The 17,674-nt window shown below is 45.6% G+C and overlaps 1 protein-coding gene across 3 annotated transcripts in view; it reads left to right on the top strand.

Moving 5' to 3' along the window:
* The window catches only part of KIAA1143 (KIAA1143 ortholog), a 67,832-nt gene extending 50,515 nt beyond the window's left edge, over positions 1–17,317 (top strand). The window contains exons 4-6 of one of the 3 annotated variants that reach the window (XR_005827367.1): positions 12,565–12,666; positions 12,773–13,189; positions 16,367–17,317. Coding sequence is in view for 1 of the 3 variants with exons in the window: in XM_040590222.1 (XP_040446156.1) it covers positions 9,438–9,461 (24 nt within the window). In the remaining 2 variants the exon portion in view is untranslated. The other 2 variants (XR_005827366.1, XM_040590222.1) reach the window with 2 other exon arrangements.
* The last annotated feature ends 357 nt before the right edge of the window (positions 17,318–17,674 follow it).

The following is a 17,674-nucleotide window of genomic DNA, read 5'->3' as shown; positions in this document are numbered from 1 at the left end:
ATAAACTGTTATTGGGGATTTACCTGTTCTGAGCATCAGAAAATCTCGAAGAATGTTTAACTTTCATGGGCATAGCATTTTATTGAAATATAAGTAAACAGAGAAAGAAAGGAAAAAATACCAAATGGAGTAATCTGTAATAGCATTTCACCTCCTCCAATACAAGAGGAGAAAAACTTCACAAAGTTCTTGGATGGGGATCTTACCAGAAGGGATCATGCCAGTGCAGGATGACATTTTCTTCCCTTTGGTGATTGTGCTAGATAGAGCTTTGGAAAGCACTAGTGCTCTAGGTGCTGCAGCATTGTCATCATAGAGTTATGGATGGAAATTCTTTCCCTTTGTTCAAAGGTACTTTTGTTTGAAATGCCTACACTGGTGCTGAATCATCTCTCTGGAAGACTTCAGTTCAAGGCTGAGGCTGTGTTGAAAGGGGCACTGTAGTTAGATGCAGGTGAGCTCAGCTGAACTGCAGGAGGGTAAATATCTCACCCATATTAGCACTTGGCCCATACTAGAGGGAAAGTTAGATCAGGTGATTTGATAATCAAATCTAACCAGCTACTACTTTACTAATAGGAGACAGCAGGGTTGTGAGTTAATGCCAAAATGTCAACAATGACGTCTTCCTCAGAAGACCTCAAGAAATGCTGGAAAGAGGTTCTAGTTCTGCAGACTAGGTTTCACATACTCTGCACATGTGAGGCAGTCCCACTGAAGTCATAGCGGTCATTCTTGTATTTGGCCCAGATGTGTTTAGCTGCTTTGGTGGACTATAAGTGTAACATTATCATGAGATGGAGTTTGCATGCATTTCATGGAAGAAAAAATGGCCAAGTCCCTTATGACCTCAAAGAATGGGAAAGAGAATGGTTTGGGAATATGACTGGGCTCTTCCCCGTGCAAGGGCTACTGTATAACAGTGCCAGTGAAGCCTCTCACCAGCTCGTGTGGTAGTTACAGTTCTCTATAGGTAGTCCCACCTAACTGTTTCATTTAACTGACCTGAGCTAAAGGATCCTGCAATAACGGTACTGCGCAGTAACACCCTTCATTTATCCATTAAACTCACCGAATGTTGCCAGCTTCACCTTACTCAGCATGGCTTTGGTACCCTGTAGAGCTGTATGGGAAGCTCATTATATATATATATATAATATATATATATAATATAAACTATATAAGCTATCATCTCCTAAGAGGTTCAAAAGGTCACTGGGCAGTGGCTAGTGGCTAGCTGCCAGCTATGGTAGCTAAACGAAGTCATTCTGTCTCTTCCAACAAAACTGACTCTACCACCTAATTCCCTCCATCACTGAGCAGCCAGTCACTGAAAATTAATTTAAGCCTTGCCTGTCTCTGCGGGGCCCAAAATGAAGGTGTAGAAGGCAAAGCTGTTCGCTACCATTGCATGTAGCAGCCTGTTTCCTCCTTGGTTTTGAGAGAGTGCTTCTTTGGGTTTTTTTTAGGAAAAGTTAAATATGACAAAAGGGTGTGGAAAAAAATTGAAATCAAGCTGCCTGCAATGAACAAGGAAATAATTCTGAGAAACACAGCAATTTAGGTATTAAAATCTTCTTTCTCCATGAGAAACCCCCCCCACCATTAAATCAGGCTCAGGTACCTTTGCAGAAGATGATTGCCAGTTCAGGATCTGTTCAATGTGGAGAAGTACAAATGTACCATTTTTAATCATGATAAATAACTTCTCTTTTATCAAATCATCTCTGCTGGAAATAGTTTCACTCTGTGCTGTAACGATAATTTGCGCACTTATCATTTGGTACCTTCCCAAGACAAGCAGTCAGCCATGGGATGTAATTTAACAACTTATCAACCACAGGTTCATCCAGCCTTTTCCAGCCAAAAGGGCATTTCACACTATTTAAGAGACTTCACCATATATTGCCATCAATTTAAGATTTCACCAGCCCCTAGTCATTAAAATTTTCCACTCAGCACTTCACTTTATAACCCGGGGATGTGGCTGCTGAACAGCGCCAGCAGGCCCACTGAATTATCTGCTCTGTGCAGGTGATGGGATAATTACCAAAAGGATGCAAATCACTAAGTATCAAAGGGAGCAATCATGATTAGCTGTACGTGTCATGTACAGAGGTTGGAAAGGCATGGTGAGGGAAAAAAAAGGGGTATCTGTGGCATGCTAATCCCCCTCCTTGTGTGTTTTCAGCTGGAGGTCTCTCTGGGGTTGTGTCTGTGGAGTGCTCGGGGGGAGGGGGTCAGGTATCTGGCTCGGTGTGTTGCACGCACTGTCTCTGTTGAATCTGCAGTGGAGAGGCATGAAAGGTTAGCAAGGTCCCACAGTTCACTTCCCTGCAAACGGGTGTGGCAGGTCCAGGTCTGGAAGAGCCCTGGCTTCAAGGTCAGAGCACATCTTCATGACTACTGCAAAGGTGTGTGCTATGTTGTTAAAGCTGGGTACGTAGGAGTTGTGTTCAAGAGGAGCAGGCAGTTATTTTGGTCCTAGCACATGAGACCATTAGTGCACAGGCTTTCCTTCATCTCGTACATCTCCCTAAATCCCTCTGGGGCTTGCAGCAGACCAAGAACTGGCTCAGCAGCTCCTTCGCTGCTTTCTCTGGTTGCCCTCTGCCAGAGGCATCTGGAGAACTTGTCTGCTACTTGGCAAGGCAAGGGGAAAAGACCATGTGGAGAGGCAGACTCTTCCCAGCTAAAGAAATCCATCCTGCAGAGTTATACGGGCTGGTGTTTTGTGGCAAAGGCAAGTAGATGTTGATGGAGGAGGATGGCAGGTGATGTCTTGGGGCTGACAGCAGGAGTGAGGTCTAGTGGATCTGCTGATGTATGTTAAGATCTGCTTGTGCTGTGCAGGAGCTGCAGACAGAGGCAGTTCACAAAGAGCCTGCAGGGAATTTACTGATGTCATCGTGGTGGTGGTGGCAGATATACAAGAAACTGGCTCTTGCCTTTACTCCGTGGTCAAAGACGTGAAATGGGATGACTGAGGAAATCCTTTTAAAAAGCTAAATTTTTAGTAAGATTTTATTTTTTTTAATATATATTCTTCATTATTTGCAGCCTCTGCAAATTAGGTCTCTGGGGGTGCAGTGCTAGGCACACCACTGCACAACTCAGTATGGCTGGCAGGCGGCTAGCACGTAGCTGGGAACCCCCTTTTTAGAAAGTGCTCTTTGGTCCCTCCTTCGCATTATGATCCCAGCCTGGCTGTGTGCTTGCTCTCCTGCTCTCATACCTTCTCCCTGGTGGAAGGATGGGGAATTGGCTGGTGCTACGGAGAGGATTTGCTAGAGGAGCACTGGGTGCAGGAGAGCGCTTCCCTGTGTTTAGGGTACGGTGCTTTGGGTGAATTGGCGTGGGGTTTGGGTTCCCCTCTCTGCTGAAAACACCTGCTTGTGGGAGTGTGAGTTCTGCTTGGATGGCAGGCTCAAGCCAAAAGAAGTTAGAGGGAGTACTGGATGGGACTTACCCACCTGAAGAAGGTTTTCCCTGTCCCAGATTTCTGCAGCAGTGACCCTAGGCTTCCATTACAGTCAGCATACACATAACAGGCTTGGGTCACAGAAACAGTCACAGAAGGGTCAGGGTTGGAAGGGACCTCTAGAGGTCATCTCGTCCACCAACCTGCTAAAGGATTCTCTCAAGTAGGTTGTACACAGTCACATCCAGGTGGGTTTTGAATGTCTCCAGAGAAGGAGACTCCACAACCTCCCTGTGGCAGACTTCTGTGTTGCAACGTGAATAGTGAGAAGAGTCCTGCTTATTCCCATTGGGATAGATTTTACGAGACTGGGGACCACCCCGGCCTTTCCAGCAGCCTTACTCTGACAGCCCTACTAGCTCTTACCGGCCTTGTTGTTATTTTAAAAAAAAGCACCAGTGCAGTGCTTTCTGGCCTCCTGACAAACCCAATCAAGCCTGGCTGGCCATTGGAGCCATAGATGATTCCCCAAACGTCTGCTAAAGCCTCACTGCAGCATCCCCTACTCCTCCCAGGACCTGCGCTGCTCATGGCTGCTTCCTTCCTCTTCCTGCACATTAAATATGCACATTAAAATGAATTCTAGGTGTATTTTTTCCAGTCATTTTTAATGTCGGGGTGACTTTTGAGCAGATCGTTGTGCATGGTAACTCATCCAGACCTGTTAAAGCAAAAGCTTACAGTGCATCACAATCTAATTAAAAAAGTTGCAGGATTCCCAAGCCTCCTACTGCTGCTGTGGTGCGGGAAGGCATGCAGAACTGAGATCTGAACTGCCTGGTGGCACGCAGCACCCACGTCCCCGGGGTCCCCAGCACCTCTTTTAGTCATCGCGTCGTCTTTTTTGCTCGGTGCACCTCACCTCTCTTAAGGCTCTGCTGCCTCACATGTAAGCAGTGCTTGGTGTTTTTACAGTTGGGTACAAGCTGTAGCAATCAAGGAGGGGGTGAGTAAGAGGGCTGGCCATGCTCCAGCTGTTTGCCACTGGCACACACTAACATGCTGATTTGGGGACCGTCTGACTGTTTGCTGCCATTGCCCTCTGTGGCGACATTTACTGCTGGGTGCTGGAAGATGTGTGGGCTAAAGCGCTGCCTCACCAGAGTCCAGCGAGTCCCTTTCATTGTTTTGCTAGCCGACAAAGCGACCCTGCCATTGAATTGGTAAAATGCCGCTCACCTGCTTGAGAAAGGAGGAAAAGCCCAACTACCAACTGTAATGAGTATATTCCTGGGTTTACACCTGTGTAAACATGAGGAGAAGTGAGACCAGGCTTCGTGTGACAGTGCTGGGAGAAGAGTTATGGCTGAGAGAAGACTTTAAAAAGATGGCTATGAGAACAGTGCTCTGCCTTTGCAGCCAGGATCATTATCTCTCATTGCTGTAACTTTAGGGTAGGCTGCTCGCATCTGTGTAGCTATTCATCTTCCAGATGGCTTACAGGTGCTATACAGGACTGGCATTAATGTCTGCTTGCATAAGGTATTAGGGAAGGAACATTTACTTGAAAAAAGAACAAAAACAACTTCTCAAAATGCAGGATGACTCTGCTGCCACGTTATTAAAATGCAGAGATTGGTCAATGGATTTTTTGAGCCAGAACCAGATTTTCAAATGCGGTTCACTGAAGAAGGGGGCTAGGCTTTGAGGAGGTGCCCCTTCTCACCTGGGTAGGTAACCTCCGGGGCAGGGTCTTCGCCAACACTGGGCACTTTGCATCACGTGGGGGGCTCCTTGCAGCCAGAGTGTCTGTTTTACAGAAGCTAGTGTGTATTTTTGAAGTCTGATCTCAATTGTACGTCTTCTTAAAATACGTCTGTGGTGTTCTTCGGCGAGGTGTGGAGACCTAGGGACATCGCTGGAGAGCCTGGGGGAAGGCTCTCCACTGAGCACAGCTTCCCCAGCCCGGAGGCTCTCCCCACGCTTTTTCTCCGCCCATGTGAATGAGGATATTGTTGCACAAGCTCGCGGTCCTGGGCTGTATTTTGGATTTGTAGAGGGGACTCCTGCTGACTATGCTGCAATGATGGTGTTCAGTCTTAGAGACTTTATGGGGGGAGTGTGTGTATTTTTTGCCAGAAGTCCTGCAGGAAACCTAACGTTTTCTTGTGGCTCTCAGCCTCCTAGGAGCTGCGTTAGGACTCACGGACCTGCTCTGCTCCTGAGCAAGCACAGCGCAGGGCACTCCCTCCCACCTGCTCTGTGTTTAGTGTCCACTGAGCAGCTTTGTACGTGCAGTGGATGAGGCCCCCCTGTCCAGCCAGCCGCACTCGCCTCCACAGCCCAGGGCAGCTCAGCAGGGCAAGTCAGCGTGTCCCCCGGTGGCAGGAGACCCTGGGCTGCACCAGCACATCGCCTGTTGTGGGTGGCAGCTGCGTGTGGAAAGGCTACAGCAACAGGGCATGCAGAGACATTTTCATTCTATAAAACCTCGCAGTTGCTGGCAATCAGTGAATTCGGGAACTTCACAAGCCAGAGGCTGCAGCCAGATCCCCATGTTTAATATCTGCCCGTGGGCCCAGTCTCCACGAATTTGTCTAATCCCATTTTTTAACTTTTTTATAATTCTGATCTTTGCAACATCCTGTGGTGATGCTTGCATCTTTACTTGTTTTAAACCTGATGTCTGAACATACCGTTGGATGGTCATTTCCCTTCCTGCCAAAGCCAATTGCCTTCACCTCATTCCTTCAAAGAGGACTCTGATGCAGCACCATAAATCATTATGGCCAGAAAATATCCTTTTGAATCCCACAATGTAATTTCAAAGCTCTGGACTGTGTGTGGTCTTTTAAATACAAAATGTGCACTTAAAAAATTGAAGGGTATTTTTTTCCCCCCAAGTGGTCTGGAAAGGAGCAGATTGTCCTTGGACTGTTTGCAGAAGCCAGAGTTCAGCATCTGTCGTTCGTTTGTCTTCTCCTCACCTCCAGGACTGATGATATCCTGGAAGGCAGGAGTGGGACAGGGTTTGGAGGGGCTGGGGCAAGTGGCGAGGTTTTGAAATTGCTAGCAGTGATGTTTTCACATCCAAAAGATCTCTCTTCTCCCATCTCTCAGATTTTTCGTGCTCATTTTTTACTTTCTTTGACCAGAGGCCAGCAAACATTGAGCAATGCATATATATTTTGCAGAACAAAACTAAAGATTGGTTTCTGGTACAGGGCAGATGCAGTCTTAGAGCATTATTAAAGTATCTATATCAACCCTGCATGACAGAAGGGAGGAACCAATGCTGCAACTAGCTATGCAGAAACAATCCATTTCCAAAGCTAAAAAAAAAGAAAGAAAGAAACAAAAAAGCAAAACTTCCACCTTTTGAAAAAGAAAGAAAAGAAAGTGAAAAGGAATCTGAGCAACTTTCAATTTGGTGAGCATTTTTTGAGATCTGAAATAAAGTGCTACAGGGATCTCAGGATGGAGCAAACCGTGGTTCACTAGCCAGAGATTTCAGTAAAAGACTGAAATTCAGTGACCTCTGTGCTCCTGAATGTGTTGAAAGATTAAGAGCCTGATCCTGTGCTACCTGGAGATAGTGGGACTATTGACTTGGTCAAACAAGGGTCAGCCCTAAATAAAGGGTTTAGGTCCCCAGCAAAGTAGAAGTGCTGTCTATAGGGTATGGGCAAAAAAACTTTGTCTAGTCAAGCAGATCCTGTTGTCCTGGCAAGAAGTCAGAGCTCATTCCTGCAGGGAATATCCCTTTCCTTGCTTCAGGAGAGCAGTTTCCCAGGGAGCGCGGCTGCCCAGGAGAATAGCCATTTGCAGCAGGCATGTCTGTATCTACTACAACCATCCCACTATGGTGAATCCACATTTTATTTCTATCTAAGTCATCTGCTGCACACCCGTTTAAACCAATGAAGGGGGCCATGAAATTTGCCCTTGCGTGGATGGAGTACAGCATAGCGAGCAGCTCAGAGGAGCCGGGCAGGGAATGCTGTAGCTGCCTGCCTTTTCAAAAAGGAGCAAAGTCCTTTTCTCTGATACGCCACACTGGACCCTGACGGTAGCGGGCTATTAATAACAGCAGGTCACTCCAGGAGAATGCATGGGAAGGATGAAGCTTATAGCATATGGGTTTGCACATCGAGGGATGCAGCAGTTAGTTAGCCAGAGGCTGGCTTCATCTGGGTCTCTCTTTCTGAGCTCACAGGCTTTGTCCTCATAAATATGTGTGCTTCTAACAGGCTGTACCAGTGGTTTTGGTCACTTTGGGACTTCAGCCTTGAGTTGTGCAAAACTATGGACATGAACTGTGCAAAACTGCCTATAATGATTTGTTAAACCAAGAAAGAAAAAAGAAAGAAATGTCACCATCCTGACATCTAGCCTGGTGCATGAGTTTGCCCTGAAGACAGCCATGTGTACACTTCTCTCTGTGTCAGAGAATCTAAGTTAATTTATTTGCTGAGCTATTTTTTATGCCAAGGATAACAAACCAAAGGGCTTCCCACCCAGCACTGATTCTGTATAGTGCTGTCATGAATGTGGACTGAATTTGCCGAACATGATCTTTATTGTGTTTATCCCTTCTCTAAGTAATATCTAGATTAACAGTTGAGGTGACAGGCCATATATTCCATAACATGCAAATTATACATCAACATAGTCTCACCAAAATGGATTCCCCTGTGTAATGGTTGAGTAGCATAGATGGGCATTAGAAGTGAATATGGCTCTCTGATAGAAGGCAAAGCCCACCCTCGCCCCCTTTTTAATAGAAATGGATCTGAAAATGACATTAGTTTTACTGCTGTCCTTAAGGCTAAAAGGAGAGGCACATGTGACTCTTTGGTCTTTCAATTAAAATGAACTTTATTGCAAAACGTTTGTTCTTTTGTTGTCTTGCCAGCTGGGTGGCTTCAGGAGCTTGAATAATACATGTGCGGCATTGTATAGTAATTGTTCCCCGTCCTCAAAAACACACAGATTATGAATTCATAGATTGTTTGTGCAGCTGACAGTGGCTTTGAGCATCTCCAGAGTTAGAAACGGACTGAACACAGTGCAGACTACTTGTATACAGCTTCAGTGAATCCAGATTTTATATTTATCCTGAGCTTGAGTTGGCAAAAAAAAAATACATCAGCCTCAAGCCTACTGCAAAGGGTACAGCAAACTGGAAGGGTGTGAAGCCCAGATTCATCCTGGCTACCCTTAAATAAAGGGAAATCTAATAAAAGTGCCTGATTCAAGAGCACCACCTAAGCTATAGCACCTACAGCCAGTGGAAGTGAGACCACTCTAGCAGGCAATGAGAGTGGGATGAATCACCCTGCAGGACCTGTTTATCTGTCTTGGGAGAAGAAAAATAGTGCTTTTAGGGTGACTAGTCAGTGATGCAAAGTACAGGTAGTGTGTGGGTTGACACGCACCCGGGCCTGTGTGTCTGAAAGTGTTCAGGTCCAGCCAGAGCGGACCACAAAGCTAGGGAAGTTTCAGAGTAGCTGCTGTTGTACGGCTGGGACTGCTCCGACCTGGGAGGAAGAGCAGCCTCACAGCTGGAAGGGAGAAGGAAAGAGGGAAAGCAGCGAGGTAAAGGCAGAGGAGCAACTGGGGATAATGAAGGTGAGTAAAGGAAGGAAAAAAGCACAAAAAAAGCTAGAGCAAAGAAACTGAAAAGGACACAACTCTGCACTAAGAACACTTTATAGTGGTGTGTGTATCTGCAAGCCTGCTCTGAGCAGTGTGTTTGTTCCTCTCTCAGCAGAATGCATTGGTGCTTCAGTTCCTCACCGCTGAGCGGCTCTAATGAACACCCCTCTGTAATCTCCTAAACACCTCCCATGGCTTAACATATTTGTAAAGGTTTGTTTAGAAATGAATAGATCTGCCCTAACTTCAAAATACATCAGTGGCAGGTAGCCTCAGGACCCCCTGTATCTTAAACGAATCCCTGGTGGCAAGCCAGATTTAACTGTACACAAAAGCAATGTTGGTTTCTTTTTTTTAGGGCACCGCCTTTACATTCAGCTAGAGGAGCTGCAGCCATCTACAGCACATTGCCCCGATGTGAGCCCAAAAGGAACAAAGGCGTTTTCTTCACAGATGCATTCGTCCCTGCGCATCGTGGGTGCAGGCGTCAGCTTCGGTGCTGAAAAGCATTTATATTTGATTACTCTTCTTTTAAAAGAATGTCACTCTCAGAGAGAATTTCACTGCCTCGGGGCACAAGAAAAGGATTGTTTTGGCTGTTTTGAATTGAGCGTTGGCTCTTTGCGTGTCAGGGTACTCTGCTTCAGTTTCCCATTTGTGGGCTCTTTGCCCTCGTGCTGGTGTCTGTCAGCAGACCTCCCTGGTAGTAGGGTAATAGTGGAGTGGATTAGTGCCATCTTTCAGAGGGCTTGAAACTTTGACAGAGTATTTCTTTCTCTAAAACAATGAAGTTATGGCTGCAGTGAGGTCCTGAAGACCTGGCAGGTATTCATGGTACAAAAACCGGACATCGACATCTCGTTCCTAAATCTCATTCTGACCATGTGAACACAAGTGCTTCACAAAGGATTCCTTTAGGATGGACTTCGCATCCAAAGGAGTGAATTTTGCATGGAGAGACCAACTTCTGCTGCCTCTGAGCATCAGGGATAGGCGAGGTGTGGGAGGGTATGGCACTGGAGGACCTGCAGCCTGTCTGCTCTTGGCTGCTTGACAGCCCTCGAGGGTCACTGTCTCTGGAGTGTGGTTTGGAGCCACCCCGGGTCACATTTCGAATGAGGGGCTACAGGAATCTCCTGTGCAGTTCCCTCACTTCTCTAGCGCTCAGATCTGAATCCCAGAGATCTGAGGCTTTGAAGAAACTACCACCCATGTGCAACCGCATAAATCCACAAGGTTACTGAACTTAAGAAAGCTGCTGCTGCTTATCTGTGATGGGAGGTGGTTGCTTCAGAGTGAGGATTTGCTTATGCAGAGTCACTGAGGAAGACTTAATCTGAATTAACTAAATGTGTGAATTCAAAGTGGATTAGCAATGCCACATAAATGGATGGATTCCTTAAATTCTTCTTTTTTGAATTTAAATGGTCCTAATTTGTTTCAGTGTAATTATGAAAGAGAACATTATACAGGTCTTTAATGAGATATAACTTACTGACCGTAAAAGTTAGTCTGGGTTAATTTTCTTGTGTCTCCCAGCAGGGGTGAGATTGGAATACAGTCCTGAATTTTTCTTTTGTAGGAAAGTTGTATTGTCTTTACTGGGGATTTTAGTAACTGATTCTGGTAATGTAGGAATCTGTTTTTATTGTGATTATACCATTTTTAATCTTAGGATATAAAAGCTCTGAATAAGCAATTAATTAATCCTCACCATGTCCCTGTGAGGTTGGTAAAAGCTTTGTAACAATTGCTTCGTTTGTTGCTGTGCTATGTCTGCTTTTAGTGTGGAATACAGCAAGGCAAAGCAGTGCTACAAGATATGGGAGGGAAGATGAGTATCAAGTCTTTTTGAATGCATGGGAGGAATTAAGCAAGAAAAGAAATGTTACTACCCGGCTTAGAATTTGGTCAAACCACCATGATGCACTCACTAGAAAATGTCAGGGGAGCTTTAGCAATCAGGGCATCTGCTTTATGTCTAACCAAATCCACAGCACGTATAACGGTACCACACACAGTGAGTGCACTGTGGTGGGGAGTGGCTTAATAGCAGGGTGTAAATGTCAAGGATTAAAAATAATTTATCTGATTTCCTTTTATTTGGAAATAGGATTTATCTTTTTTAAATTACATTTCTTAAAAAAAACCCAAAACCAAAAACAAAAAAACCCAAACCCTCTGAGATCATGACTGCTCTCTGAAGGCTGACTCTTCATTTCCTTAACCTGCTCCGTCGCTGTTGCAGCGCAACGTAGTACTCCTCACAGTCCCTTCTCTGTACCAGCAGCTTCTTTCTTTTCTTCAGTGGACAGTTTATTTTCTACTCAATGCTAAGTGTCATGTTTGTCTTTTACTTCTTTAAACGAGAGCAAGCACTGTGGTTTTGTTCTGCTCCTTTTCCAGTGTCTTTTTGCTGATCTTCTCTGCATGTATCTGAAAGGTCAGGTAAACAAATCAATACAGAAAAGGACCTCCTGCCCCTTTTAACCTAACCTGTAGGAGGGAGGGAAGGGAAATTGCCAATTACATGAAAGGAAGCTTTAAATATGCTTGAAAAAAGCACAGTGGGAGTGAGGGTTTGGAAGGACAGGTGTCGACAAGACCGGTCTCTGCAGTTCACAGGGTGCCTTTATGAACTCGTGGTCTTCTCCACAACAGCATACACAGGCAGGTCCACAGAGCTGAAAGGCACCGCATGAAGAGGTACTGTAGCAGGGAATGGGCCTCTTGTTTCAGCATCACTGACCATGAAGGTCTCTGCAAGGGAGACACTGGTGCACTGGAAGCTGGACTGTGACTCGCCGCATGATTTGAGGGCTAGAAAACGCTGACCGCTGTCTTCTACTAGCTGTGTTTGCTTCAGTACTTTCTGGTTACCACTATCTTATTTCCAGTCCTCCAGCTCCTTCTTCTGCAGGTAACCACCATGTACGTTGCAGAGCATCTGGAGGCAGGAATCATACCTGCGCAGCAGCTACACTTCTGCTGCACCATCACTGGAGCAGTGAGGCCTATGACTGAGTTTTTGTCTAAACTCAAGCCTGAATACTACAGCCGAGTTTACTAATCGTGGCCTCTGTTCCCAACACCTAGCCTCAAGCATTCAGCTGAGAGTCCTCCACGAGGAGAGTGCTCCTGGGAGCTTCCTCGGCAGCGGGTGGAGGAGGAGATAGCTCTCCCTTTCCTTTCCAGCGGTGAAGAGTTCTAGATTGATCGTATAGGGCCTTCATGCAAGTGTCTTGTGTTAGATGCTAAAAATTCAGGCCTTAATATCTTAATTTATTTTAGTTTTTAAACACCTGCTTTTGAATTTAGCCTTGATTGATCTATCAGGTGCAAGACGCTTGAATACCCTGCTCAGGTACCTTCCTTTCCCCCCAGCCCCACCCCAGGTGCCATTTTAAGAACTACTTTTCACGTGCTACTTAGCTGGCAAATACCACGGTGTGGAAAAGTGGCTAATGGCTCTGCCTTCCTTCTAGCATCAAGGTCTGCGCATGGAGAAGCGCAGAAAGCAAGGTCAGCCACTCCTTTCAAACCCAGGAATTTCAAACAGTGGCCGTGAAAAGCAACACTTCACACAGGTATCAGCAGTGGCTTCTGCACCCACCCCCCCGACTCTCTGCGTTACATTTTTCTTACTGAACCAGCAGTAGAGACCAAGCTCTCTCTTCCTTCATATATCTACAGATATAACCCTCTTGCAGGGGAAAACAACGGTGGCTGTATGTCTCAGGAAGATCAGTGTTTATGCTGCTGGGCGTGGGATGGTGGTACACATCCTGCATGCTGGTAGAGTGTCAGTCACCAGGGTAAAGAGAGAGAAGCAGGGCACAGAAACAATAAAGTAAATGTTTTCTCTTCCTAAGATGGCCTGTTGTACTACTGAAACTGCTTCATTAAAAGCTGTTAAAAAATAAAGTTTACATCTTGTCTGCAGTAAAAGCCTTTTGCAAAAAGCAGCTGTTAGAAAAACAACGTTCTTTTGCAGATGCTAAACACAGAAGCCCACAGAATAGATGTTTTTCAGTCTTCGCTTTTCTTCATTACTTTGGGCCTGTTATTGCCCTTCAGCTGACTGTGGAAAGAAGACTGTCTTCTGGAAAGGTCTGTATGGATAAGCTGCTGACATCTGTGGTAAGGTTGCTGTGCCTCTTCATACACTGTTTTCATATAAAGAATAAACTGTATGACTCAAAAAAAAATAATATTCTTACACTGAAATGCCCTGTGTTGTCAGAAAAGTGAGCCCAAGATTTATATTCACGGAAATTGGTACTGGGCAGAGAGCAATTTGCCTGTAGATGCCTTTAAGTAAGAACATGAACACTTTACTAGGGAGAAGGAACAAATTTTAAGACAGGACAGGACCATGAGTTTGGTTTCCTGTGCAGCTCCAGGCAGCTCTGCTCTTCTTTCAGGTCTTTGGAAGGCTTCAAAATGCTGCTAATAAGGAATTATTAATATTTAGGCTCCTCACAATGCTGTCACATTAAGATGTCTTAATGGGCCCTCCTTACGGGGGGAGCGGGCAGATTCTGGTCCCAGTGGTGTAAGCTTATGCATGGAATTTTATGCAATGGAATTCCTCTAGAAAAATCCACATATAATGGAAATGAAGCATTTTAAAAGCAATATATTTTTATGCTGGTTTGCTGCTCCTGTCCTTTAGCGTAAAAAATTGTTTGGGATTCTCAGGTTGGTGTGAAATGCCTGGTCAGAAAGATATCTAATCAATCGCATTCATGTTGTTATGGGAATTTCCCTCTTGCCGTCCAATGTTCCTCAGGAAATGATACTGAACAGCTCAGCATCTCTCTGAGGTGTTGGTATGGTCACCCATCTGTAACTTGCCTGGAAGCGTTTTGCAGACCTTTTGAGGTTTAGTCGCTGAAAACATCATACAATGATGTTTCACATGAACTTCTGCTCATTTTTATCTCTCACCGGAGGCAGCAGTGCTGAAGCAGTAACACACACCCCCAGGACTCCTTGCCTGATATGTGCTCTAAGCGGTCAAGACGTGGTGCTTACCTTCTCCTCAACCACAAAAAGAGGAGGATCTGGCTTACTAAGTCTTGAGCAACGAAAATCAGAGCAATGGGCTGTAATGAAGTAGATTGATGACAGAAAAGTAATTAACATGTAAAAGTTAATTGTTTCAGGCATTACATGTGGACTGAGCTGTTTTATGCGGAGACAAGCATGGCTTTTTGCTGGGATATGGCAGGGTGCAGAACGCTGCAGCCTTATGCAGCATGCTTCACACCACAGCTATGCATTTATTCTGATGATCTGATAACTTGGCAGGCAGTTACCCACACCGCTCTGTGCCGTTTAACTTGCACCATGTGCTGAAGTGCTTGTGCTATGACACAGCCCTGAGCATCCCATCTCTAAGTCGTAATAGCAAGCATGACGAAAAATCATCTGCATCTCTCCTCTTTTCCTGTTTTGACTCAGACTGCTGAAAATTTGGCACCAGATTCCAAAAGCTAATCAAGCTCTTGTCTTCTGTAGTTTACTCACAATTTTCCTTTAGAAGAATGCAACCAAGAGCAACCCATGAGGCAAGATGTAAAATTATGCTGAAATCACATGTGAGGTGAGCCTGCAGAATTGTGATTTCGATACCTTTGGTGGTTTGATGTAAGGCTTTAGCTTAAGCCACCAATAGAAATATTCTGTGTGTATGTGTGTATGCATAACCCAATTGTATTTTTACTGCCCACAAACTCACACATACAATTAGACAGAGCAAGCTGTCACTGCCTGTAAGTCTGGGTTCAGGAAACAGATGTGCCTGTATCTTGCAGTGTCCTCAGATCTCTAAAAGAGATAAACTGCAAAGATCCAGAAGGAAAAGTTACATAAAAAGTGAATCTCCAGTATTCCCAAAAAAGGCATGAACAAATGGTAGATATTTACTCCAAAATCCTTCTATGCAGCCATTTCTAATCTGCAGTAAAAGAATTGCGCTTGCTTATATCATAACAGAGACTGCTGAAAATTTTGTGGGTGGCAAATAAACCTAGTAAGTGAATATCAGCCATCTTCTGTGAAATCCTTGCAATGGCAAAACCTGTACGGGACCGCCATGCCTTTGGGTTAGATAGCTCCTTCATGGAACAGAAATGATAAAGCTCTGAGTAGCTTATTGGAGGGTATGGAAAAGGCCTTTCATGGGTGACTGGTTTTTTAAATTCCTAAAAACACCAAAGGGTTCTGAAACACACCTAGTCATTGCTGGGACACTTGTTTATACATAGCCATGTATTTGCTTACACAGGGGAGATAAACTAAGACCTCTTTTTGGAGCCCTCTTTCCCTGGCAGACTGTTGGGGTACAGATACGATAGAACCTAGATGTGAGCCACCCATGGTTTGAGGTTTAATTCTGCAAACCACAAATCTCCTATTTGACCTTTCCAAAGAGCATCTTCCAATGTTACCTCATGCCAGGTTCCCCCTTGTGCTGGCAGGGGTGCCCAACCGAGGTGTGCAAAGGGCACTGCTATCACCACGCGACTGATATAGTGTTGGGTGGTCTAGTGCTTCAGCCCTGCACCAAGCAGTGGGGGTGGGAAGGGAAAGGTGCCAGCTGGAGGAACTGTTGCTCCATCAGCTCTGCTGCTAAATTTTCACCTAGGGCTAAGCTAGTTCCCTTGGAAAACCTAAAATTCCAAGAGGTAATGCAGGACAGCACTTAGCTTCTCTAATATGTGAGCAATGTTGGGTACCACCTGCATTCTCTCTCTGCATTAGTAATAGTAGTAGCAATAATGATAATAATGATATTAATATTAAGAATGGTGCACTTCAAGCCCAGTTGGTGCCCTTCATTCTGGGTTAGAACTACAATAAGCATCATCTAGTTTTTGTGTTTGTCCAGTCCTGGGTTTCCGAGGGCTGTTTGTAAGTCTTCCTGAGGCAGTAGCTTGAATCCCTAAGAAGAGAAATTGTCTTTGCTTGTTCTCATGCCACCTCTGTGACTAATCCAAGACATCCCCTAAAATAGCACTTGGTGTATCTTCTGGATGGTGGGGAGTTACTAAAAGGTAGTGAGGAGCGGAGGAGGCTCTGCAGAAGGCAAGCGCTTCAGTCCCAGTGCTGTGAGTCGCTTCATGTGGTCCTGGGGTGTATCCCTCTGGAAGGGCCAGAGCCTGGCAGTGGAGAGGCAGTGTCCTGAATTCCAGCGCAGATGCCTCTGCTATCATTACTCCCTATAATCAGTGTCACACCATGCCCTTGTTGCTGATTTTTCCTCCTTATTTTATTATACAGGCCCCTTTCTGTCTGCAGGCAAGTTGGGCAACGAGCTTTCCGGCAATGATAGCAGGCGACAGTATTTGTTGCAGGGAGCAGAGCTGTCAGTTTGGGAACACATGGGAAGAGTGCAGGGAAAAGGAGGCCAGCCTCAGTGTCTGCTTCAGCTTCACTCAGGCTGGGCTGAGCCTGCCAAAGCCTTAGAGGTCTGCGTGGGTCATGGGGACTCTGAAGAAGACAGCCATGAAGAAATCTGGGAGGCATTAAAAAAGTAAGTCTGTGCATGGTCACCCAGCAGTGCTAAGGACTGGCTGACTCCAGAAACTGAGGCCAAATGCGTGGGAATGAAGTGCTAGTGAGATTAAATTTGGGTTTACAAACTCCAGCCAGCGTCAACAGGAGCAGCCGTGGAAGCAACAGGCAGGGTTCTGCTGCACAGAATGTCTAAGGCAGGGAAGCCCAGCCCTCTTGCTTGCTGGATGATGGAGCCCGAGTATGTCACCGCCAGGAGTGTCGATCCAGCACAGCCTGGTCCCTGGGGGCGAGTCCACTTCCATCGGCATCCCAGGAGTGCTCACTCACTGGCCGTCTGTCAGAAGCTGTGAAGGATTGGGAGCTGGGTGCACATGGAGCGATTTCAAGTATCTGGGATGATGCCCAGGCTTCTTGAGCAGAGAAAACGCACTACTGCTAAAGCCGGTGTTGGGTCCCTACGTAACTTACCACTGGAGGAAAGCCCAGCAGTTTGGCAGGTCGATGATGTCTTTAGAGCTGGGAAGAAAGCTTGAGCTGGGCTTAGAGATTTTATTTTCTAACTGTAACCTTGCTTTGCTTTGACTTCACCCAAACAACAAAATTTGTTGTGTCACTCCTTATAACCTGCTTTCTTGGGGGAAAGAGAGTCTTACTCTTAGGCAAATGGTGCCATACAGCCTTTGAGGGGAATAAAAAGGTGGTTTGTAAATTGAACTGCTTTGGAGGCCTGATTGTTAACCACTTCACTTGATTTTGGCATCCCCCTTCTTGAAACCTGAACACACACACACACACATGCATGCACACGGACACACACAAACTTTGAATAATGATGGTGCTTCTGGGTTGTAAAACACCTGCTAGCAACTTTATTGACAATGCAAATGTCCCAATCTCAGTCAGGTTCAGACTTTGGCAGTTGCTTTTCATTCACGCTGGCAAATGCAGGAACAGAATGGGAACCTGATAATTAAAATCCCTGGAAGGCATTCCTTGCCCTCCACGACCTGAGGGAAGTCTGTGAACACTACATCCAATACCCCTTGTTATGCTGGCTCAGAAACAGAACTG

This window comes from Falco naumanni, chromosome 4 (genome assembly GCF_017639655.2).
Source record: "Falco naumanni isolate bFalNau1 chromosome 4, bFalNau1.pat, whole genome shotgun sequence".
Taxonomy (NCBI): Eukaryota; Metazoa; Chordata; class Aves; order Falconiformes; family Falconidae; genus Falco; species Falco naumanni.
Note: the sequence above shows the minus strand (reverse complement) of the source record. Positions and strands in the feature narration are given on the sequence as shown.